General features: G+C 32.8%; 2 protein-coding genes across 2 annotated transcripts; both read right to left on the bottom strand.

Annotated features, from left to right (window-relative positions):
• Positions 1 to 895: 895 nt before the first annotated feature.
• On the bottom strand, positions 896 to 2,482 carry LOC11441041 (AT-hook motif nuclear-localized protein 1). Its single transcript, XM_024784131.1, has 5 exons — positions 2,353 to 2,482; positions 1,906 to 1,973; positions 1,541 to 1,671; positions 1,254 to 1,347; positions 896 to 1,096 (listed from the first exon to the last, which is right to left on the bottom strand). The coding sequence occupies exons 1-5, from the start codon at positions 2,480 to 2,482 to the stop codon at positions 896 to 898; spliced, it is 624 nt and encodes a 207-aa protein (XP_024639899.1).
• A 681-nt stretch (positions 2,483 to 3,163) lies between these two features.
• On the bottom strand, positions 3,164 to 6,223 carry LOC11438594 (ACT domain-containing protein ACR8). The gene is made up of 7 exons (XM_003611173.4): positions 5,866 to 6,223; positions 5,167 to 5,212; positions 4,930 to 5,044; positions 4,757 to 4,824; positions 4,099 to 4,665; positions 3,898 to 4,002; positions 3,164 to 3,811 (listed from the first exon to the last, which is right to left on the bottom strand). The coding sequence occupies exons 1-7, from the start codon at positions 5,925 to 5,927 to the stop codon at positions 3,449 to 3,451; spliced, it is 1,326 nt and encodes a 441-aa protein (XP_003611221.1). The 5' UTR covers positions 5,928 to 6,223; the 3' UTR covers positions 3,164 to 3,448.
• Positions 6,224 to 8,325: the final 2,102 nt, after the last annotated feature.

Below are 8,325 nucleotides of genomic sequence, written 5' to 3'. Positions count from 1 at the left end.
AGTCAGCATGCCACTCAGCTCGGCACGTCAGCAATTATGCACAGTCACATGAGTCAGGGGCTAAAATCAAAGAATCTTATTTTACAGGGTTGAAATCTAAACTTTTTTTTTTACAGGGGGAAAAACCGGAACTCGCCCAAATTACAGGGGGGTAAAGACATATTAACCCAAAAAATAAAGATGAAGGCATAAAAAAAACGTGAGATAAGGTTGTGGAACATTGGTGGAGATGTACATGATATTCACTTGAAGACGGTGGTGAACTTTTTGAACTGGCAGAGTTGTTATTTCGATGAATCATACTTAAAACGTTTTCTTACGGGTTATGGTAATGAAAATTCTTTGGTACCTTAAAATTTTGTTGGATACGGGTACTATGTCGGCAAACTGACATAATATTAAATGGTCAGATGATGGATAGTATCCAACAAAACTTCAAGTTTTCACCTTATAGTAGGAGAGAAGAGAGGAGGTAGTTAGCTATTAAAAATGCTTTTGAATTGTTCGCTATTGTATAGAGTTGAGACTTGTTTTGGGTTCTTTTAACGTGTTTTTGTTGATATACTAACATATGGGGTTAAATACATTATGATTTAGACGAAGACTCTTTAAGACCACTCAATGTCATAAGCCTAAATAAGTTATTCATAAGCCAATTCAAATGTAGTAGCCTCAATGCTAATAATTAGAAATCATTCTAAAATTAGTGATTGTCATAATTCAAGAACTAAATAATTTCATAGCCAATATAACTTGAAAAGTACATCAAAACATCATTCATTACAAAAGATGAATAATAAGCATATCTATTTAATCCAAAAGGAAAAACTGTCTAGCAAGTACAAATTAGAATCAACTTCCATGAAATGATGCATTTATGTCAGTTGAGTTATTCCTAGTATCTGCCACTGCTGGGAGGGATTCTATACTGATTATCTCCATGGAAGCAAGATGAAGATGACAAATTATTAAGCATTGGACCAGCAGAAGACATGCGAGCAGCTACAGTTGGCGTTACTGTTGAAATTACCTCATTCTTCTGTGTGTTTAGCTTCTGCTCATGTTGTTCACTTGCAAGAAAAGTAACTACCATTACCTGATGAGAATTACATAAACTTTACTTATCCGAGATTAACTACTACATAAACCTTCTTCTAATTGGTGTTTTAGTATGTCAAAAACATATTAGACTATTAGCCTCTAAATATTTTATTTGATTTTATAAACCTATTATTCCTTTCCCAGGTACTTACAGCTGCAGGACTTGCAACCACCAATGGACCAGCTACGCGACCACCAACAACATTTCCATCTAGATCCACAAAAGAAACATTCATGCCACTAGATCTACGCATGAACGAGCCAGATAAAGATTGAATTTGATAAATGCCGTGAAATTCAATTTGCATTGTTGAAAGAAAGTAGAAACACATAGAAACAACATATAAATAACAAACTACACGTAAACTCCATATGAGTGCATTGAATTAGGAAAAATTGATGCTATTAATACTATCAGATTATTACATAAATGCTTCACCTCATATGTAAATTGTATAATGTTCCAGACGCTTGAGGCCGATTGACGATGGCTCTTGAAATGACTCCACTTGCATATAGAATGCGTATAGCTTCTTGTGGACAAAATGTCATTACCTTCATAGCAACATCCTGAGAGAATCAAATGACAAGCAGTAGCCATTTATACTAATCAGTCATCATGACAATGATATCGAAAATGAATTATAATTATTGCAAGAAATTTTAGTAAAAGTTATGCATCTACCAACTAAAATTATCAAGATATATGTCACACGACAAAAAAGATGGTTCCACCTATCTAATCATGAATATTATGGGAAATAGAATTGCTTTGCTTCATAAAACTCCACAAAATAATATTACCTCTCTAGGATTAACTGTGATAATATGAGGAGTCAAATTAGTACCAACTGAGCTTGCAAACAATTTGCCTGAAAAAGGAAATAAAGAACTTTCACTAAATAATCACTTATTATGAAGCATCACTGTATCATTCAAAGAATGCAATCAACATGTAAGAAAGTTGAACCAACATTTACATTTATATCTTATGTTGATGCAAGTACCACCAATACACTTCATATTGAACATTCCAAACAACAAAGTACACTATTCTTGATACTCCTTCACAAGCATCTCAATCAAGACACGTACATGATCACAAAGAAAGAGAATTTCTTGGTTACCTGTATTCTCCAACGTGCTTTTGCCAGCTTTACTAATGGAGCTAGATGTTGGCTTCGGAGGCATCACCGAGTTCAAAGACCTGTCTGGTTTGTACTTTATGCGGCCACCCGTTTTATTATTTACCAATTACCATCGTCTGCAGCGGCAAAATGCCTTCCTGAGACATTGAATCAGCCATGAATCCACCGGTAAAAGCTGGGATTCTAGTTCTTGGAGCTGCATGGTAATCTGTTGAAGTATCTGAACTTTGCATGTTCATAAAGATTAAAGAAAAAAATGGTATTTACCTGTGACCTAAATAAATGAGTGCTAATCTTTATTAATTATTATTAAGTATTAACAGAATAGAATAAAGAAGACCACCCTATATATAAGTTCAGGGGCTGAAATGAAAACTAAACTAACAAAAATATGAAAATAAAAAACTTTAAATAAAGTAACTGCCTAAGTGATCAGTAACAACCTCTAACAGACTAATAGAAGTGACTCTGAGAAAGTGATTTTGTAAAATGTCAGCTACATAATCTCGGGATGAAATGCGAAAAAGAGGAAGCATACAGGATTGAATTTTGTTTTGAACTACATGACAATCCAATGTGAATTGAAGAACCCCTTGAGAGATATTGGAATTTTTATGTTCTTCGTTATTCATTCATTAATTCCTGGAATTATATTTCACACTGATACAAGACATAACACTCCAATGTGATTTTGTTTTATATTGTTAGCTTCTTTAACATTATTGAAACACCAAATTATTATATTTTTAAGTAAATGATATATCCCTTTAATGATGCTACACCACTCCATTGATAATATAGAAATCTTTCAATGGTGCAAACTTTAATGATCGAATAAAATTTTGTAATTGCAGAACGTAGAGTCCAAGGAAGGTGCAGGGAAGATAAGAGTTCAATATAAAAATGGAGTCAAGTCAGTCAACCAATAAAATTGATATTAATAACCATAAAATAAGTATGTATGTACACATGACCAAAGTCCTAAATGAACAATGAACCCAATTTGTTCTGTCCAATTCTGTACCTAAAAGTTGTCTATCAGCCACCAAGACCAATTCTGTATTACTTTCATCTTACAACCTACCAAACCAACTAGAACCACTATTAACTATCACCAAATTACATCCATCATTCTAAACTTTTTATGTACACAAGCCCAAATACTAAGCAAAGAATATTATAGTACACAAGGATCTGCATTAAGAACATGATTTAATTAATCCCAAACTATACAGATTCCTTCTCACAAGGCTCCCAATAAACCATAACACTGCACCACCAATTCCAACTGTTTGATCCTCTCTCTCTGTCTTCTGATGATAAATCAATGGTAACTCCTTCACTTCTAAATTGCTTGAACCAATCTTCTGCCTAACAGACTCTATAGTTGTTGGATCAGCTGGTTTTCCAGTCACGTCTGTTACATAGAAAACATTTGTAGCCATGTTTTCTAAGGTGGATATCTCAGCTCTTGTAACATTAAGTCCATTCTCTCGGAAGGTTCGCATCACTTCTGCTAGAAGTCCTTGCTTGTCTTCTGTGCATAACTTTAGTTGAACACCCTATAATCACACAATTAACAATTAATCAGTCTTAACTACTCCTTAAGCAAAGGTCATAATAAATATATGATTTAACAAATATATACCTCAGATGCCCTTCTCTCCACAGAAGCTTTTAAACATTGAATTACGCGTTGTCGCTCTGGTTCTGAACTAATTGGGGTGCCATCCTTGTGTCTTATATAAAACTCCTGAAATAATTAATGATTTGAATATCAATAACAAAACTTAGAACATAATCTAAGCTAACATATATTGAACTTTATGGAAGGGTGTTTAGTAATTACCAAGTAAGCTTGGTTACTATTTGTGTTGATGGTCGCATGAAACACGACGTACTCCATATCTGTCAAATTGCATACCACGTCAAATAATAGTTTGATTCGATCCTTGCATTGAATATTAACAACTGAATAACCCCTTTCTGCCCAATTCTGGACTGTCACTAAAGTGTTATCGGAAGTAAGCTTTAGAATGGGAGTCCTCTCGTAGTCACGATCAGCGAACATCATTTGATGCAGCCTTCTTTCACTATGCATGACAGACATAGAAACAGAAGTTTTTGCACTTCTAATGTCATTGTCTCCCTTCAAAACGTTTCTTAAACGCACTTCAATCTTTTTAATTTTCTGAGAATCCTCAATAGTGGATCCAGAATCGCAGTCTTTAACATAGATCAAAGAGGCAATGCGACCATTGTGAGTCCACACCTTTGCTTCAACAACATCACATTGAAGATCAGCAAGTACGGCAAACACCTCCGACAGAAGACCAACTCTATCGGTTCCTGATAATTCAAGCACAGTGAGACCGTTTGAGCAATTAGTTCTCACATTATGAGTGCTCCCAAGCGACTGTTGCAAAATACAACCGAAAATTAGATTAAAGATCAATATTAACAGTATATGTCGAATAAATAAGTTGTAAAGTCATTATTTACAATACCTGTTCTATATATTTTAAAATGTTCTCGTCGATTATCTTGCTTCCGTTTTGATGAGTTACATGAAATACTGTCCATTGAATAGCGAAAGGTTAGTATTTATACATTATCCAATTTACCAGAATAACACAAAATCAAATTGAAAAGTTCAAAAGGAAAATGCAGGCTAGCTTACCATCCATGAACCATTTGCCATCAGAAGATATATAAGCCTTCTTAATTAAAAGATTAAGATCAATGAGTACTTGTATTGCATTAAGTAGACTACCATTCCTTCTTGCACTAATAACCTGTTAATTTCATAAAAAAAAAGAGAGACTAATATTATTTATTTGAAATTTCAAAATTAAAATAAAACATTTTTTTATGACAAATTGATTCTTTATGGGAAGAATTTTCATAAGAATGTTACCTTGACCAGAGTAGCAGTAGAGCACACGGCATTGTCAATCACAACCCTGTTTCATACACAAAGGTCAAAAAGCATCAGAAAAAAATGCATCAGAATTGGGAACATAGACGTTCTAGAAGGGCAATTGTTAGAAGAGATAAGAACAGAAAAGTCAAAAGAAAATAAAAATTGACTAGAAAAGTCAACAAATTATTAAAAAATGATAGTGGACATATCAATGACAATTGTTACAAATTTTATACACATTATTGATGCCATTTGGAGATATTAAAATGAATAAAACTGAATTATTGCAACCAAAGCAACTGGTCATAGACAAAGAACATTCTTGCTTGTTGAAATAAACTTCTGCTGGAGTTAAAGAAACCAAAAACAACACATCAAAATAGTAAATGTTTTTAAACTAAAGAAAATCTAGGTTGGGATCATTCAAAGAAAATTTGTTCCTATGAGGTAACTTAGATTCATTCAAGGGGTTGACATCTCTCGACATATATTTATCCACACACACCGCCGATGGATCAAATCGAGAATGAAATGATTAAAAGATTCAAGTATCTATCTACTACTATACTCGTTTCAACATATATGTGGTAGGATCATTGGCAAAAAAATCATGTAGAAATTCATAAAACCACATAGACTATTTAAGATCAATCCAAAACATATAAACTACATGATGAAGGAAAATTAACAAACCTAGGTGTGCTCATCCTTATCAAGAGCTTTTCATATTCATCCGTACATGCTGGCCACTCCATGTTTTTCTTTGAGGTATCACAAAAAACAAATCAAAATATGTTATGATCTTTTATCTCTGCTTGAACTTCCTCAAACAACCTTAACCAACTCAAACTATGTCACCTATGTTGTGTGATCTGGGTGTCCAATACTTTCTTTCTGTCTATGCTCTTTCTCCTGACACAAAGCACGCTTTGTTCTTAACTCTTGAGTCTTGACTCTTAATTATGTTTCATAAAGTTACGTTACATTTATATATGGAAAAATATTTCCTCTTTTATTATTTAGAAGTTTGAAAATACAAGTTGTACTAAAATATATTAGGAAGGTGTGTGTGTGTGTTTAATGGAGCAAAGTTTCTTCACATCACATGGCGTGACTAGCGCATGCAGCGTTGACCCATATTCCAATTTTGTGCTGCTCCACACCACACCTAATACTTAACACAAATCATTGTTTATTCCTTTAATTATTTGATTAGTTTTTGTTAAAGTGTTTGTTTAATCAAGCAACTAATGAAGGTGACATGTCCACTTTTGCCACCAATCGGGGATGTTTGTATTCCAACATGGATGACACGTGGGATCTCAATAGGTTAGCTTTGCTTGCTATGTACTCAACAACTCAGCATATTTGAAATGAATGAGGAAACGTGTCGGTCTATGTGGCAATTTTGGTGGGGCTCACATCCATGGTCCAATTGAGTAAATTTTGTAATTAAGGTTGAATTTGCCGACCCAAATGATGGTTTCCACGTTACACCACCGCCTCTATTGGTTTTCCCTTGTCAGTTTCACTCACTCAATTTATAAACACATTTGTAAAAATAAAAAATCTCTAAAATATTGTACTTTTTGAGATATAGTAAATTGAATATAAATTAAATTAAATCAGCATAGAAAAATGTTTCTTTTTTAATGTTCAATTAGATACTATATATTGTCCCAATATGTTTTTCATAAGACCTAAAATGTTGTATTGTTTAAAAAAAGAGCAAGCTAAATGATACAAGTACAACTTAGAATTTTTCCCTTAGATCAGAATGAATCCCTACTCTCAATTTTTTTTATTGAATCACTACTCTTATCATAATAGCTATTTTTTTAGAGGTCTTACATCATAATAGTTGAAATAAAAAAAATAAAAAAAGGAAAATATCCCCGACACAATATGACATTCGAACTACTTAATTGCGTTCTTAATTAAATTAAGCAGAATATTCTTGCGTTTATCCGCAAATCACTATTGAAACATATTTCTTTAATGTTCATCACTCTCCATGCATCATTAAGACAAAACTACTCTTTTGAAATTTTTTTTTTTTTTTTTTAAGTCAATATAGAAAATGCTAGATATCAAGAATGATTTTATAAGAAAAATTTAAGAATGACATGACACAATAACCACCTTTAGATTTCAGTCTCATTTATTAATCTTTCATAAAAAAAAAGATACATAACACCCACCACCCCATGATTTCCGGCCAGACTGAGATTTTATTGGTTAACATTAATTTCAGGACTATTTCTTGATAAAATCTAAGGGTGGTTATTCTGCCATGTCATTCTTGGAATTTTCTTGATAAAATCTTTCTTGATATATAGCATTGCTCTATATTTATTCCATAATCATTTGAAATTATTTCTTTGGTAAAAAATAATAATTCTTAATTACGCACAATATATCTGATTTTTTTTTTATAAACAATTAAAATAATAACTTGAAACTATAGGGATGATCTTTGCTTATGGATGAGTATAGCACGCATGATGATTACTAAGGCATGGATGCACGCCTTCATGTTTATGTTTATTAATACAAATGAACATGATGTAGTATCAATGCACACATATGCGCCTTAGTTTGACAATAATATGTTTTTTCATCAAATACAGTAAACAATTATCAGTGAATATATATATATATATATATATATATATATATATTCAGATTATTTAATTTTATGGAGAGCTAGGATAGAAGGCATGGGGTCGTGGGGAGATGTGCTCGTTGTGTTGAATCACATGCAGGCCTATCAGAAAACACGTTCCCTGTTGACTCTATTGTTTTACCCTCCAACTTCTTCAACTGCCCAACACCAACAAAAGCCGGCTACTAGGAGAAACGGCATGTCGTTAGTATTATAGTTACCACATGCAATAGCTAGCGGTATAATTGAATTCTATTTGGTGCTAAGGCACTCATTCTTTAAGTATAACACACATTTTCTAATTGGTTAAAATTAGATTTGCATGGATTTCATCAAATAAATAATGTACTTCCATATAAATTTGGTAGATCTCATGTAGAGCTTAACCAATCAAACAATGTGCTAAAAAATGTGTATTAAAAACAAATGTCAATTAGCATATTCTTAACAATATGACTTGCATTTTTAAGATAAATTTCATTTTAAGA

The sequence above is a fragment of the Medicago truncatula genome, chromosome 5 (genome assembly GCF_003473485.1).
Source record: "Medicago truncatula cultivar Jemalong A17 chromosome 5, MtrunA17r5.0-ANR, whole genome shotgun sequence".
In the NCBI taxonomy this organism is placed as follows: Eukaryota; Viridiplantae; Streptophyta; class Magnoliopsida; order Fabales; family Fabaceae; genus Medicago; species Medicago truncatula.
This window is presented reverse-complemented; position numbering and strand designations above follow the sequence as displayed.

What these genes read in the sequence shown, in the direction of transcription:
- LOC11438594 (XM_003611173.4), bottom strand. Translation starts at nt 5,927, where the DNA reads ATGGAGTGGCCAGCATGTACGGATGAATATGAAAAGCTCTTGATAAGG. An exon ending in CTACTGCTACTCTGGTCAAG is followed by an intron (nt 5,045 to 5,166) that starts GTAACATTCTTA and finishes TGAAATTAACAG; the next exon opens with GTTATTAGTGCAAGAAGGAA. An exon ending in TGGAGAGAAGGGCATCTGAG is followed by an intron (nt 3,812 to 3,897) that starts GTATATATTTGT and finishes GTGTGATTATAG; the next exon opens with GGTGTTCAACTAAAGTTATG.
- LOC11441041 (XM_024784131.1), bottom strand. Translation starts at nt 2,482, where the DNA reads ATGCAAAGTTCAGATACTTCAACAGATTACCATGCAGCTCCAAGAACT. An exon ending in TTATACAATTTACATATGAG is followed by an intron (nt 1,348 to 1,540) that starts GTGAAGCATTTA and finishes GTTCATGCGTAG; the next exon opens with ATCTAGTGGCATGAATGTTT. An exon ending in TGGTTGCAAGTCCTGCAGCT is followed by an intron (nt 1,097 to 1,253) that starts GTAAGTACCTGG and finishes AATTCTCATCAG; the next exon opens with GTAATGGTAGTTACTTTTCT.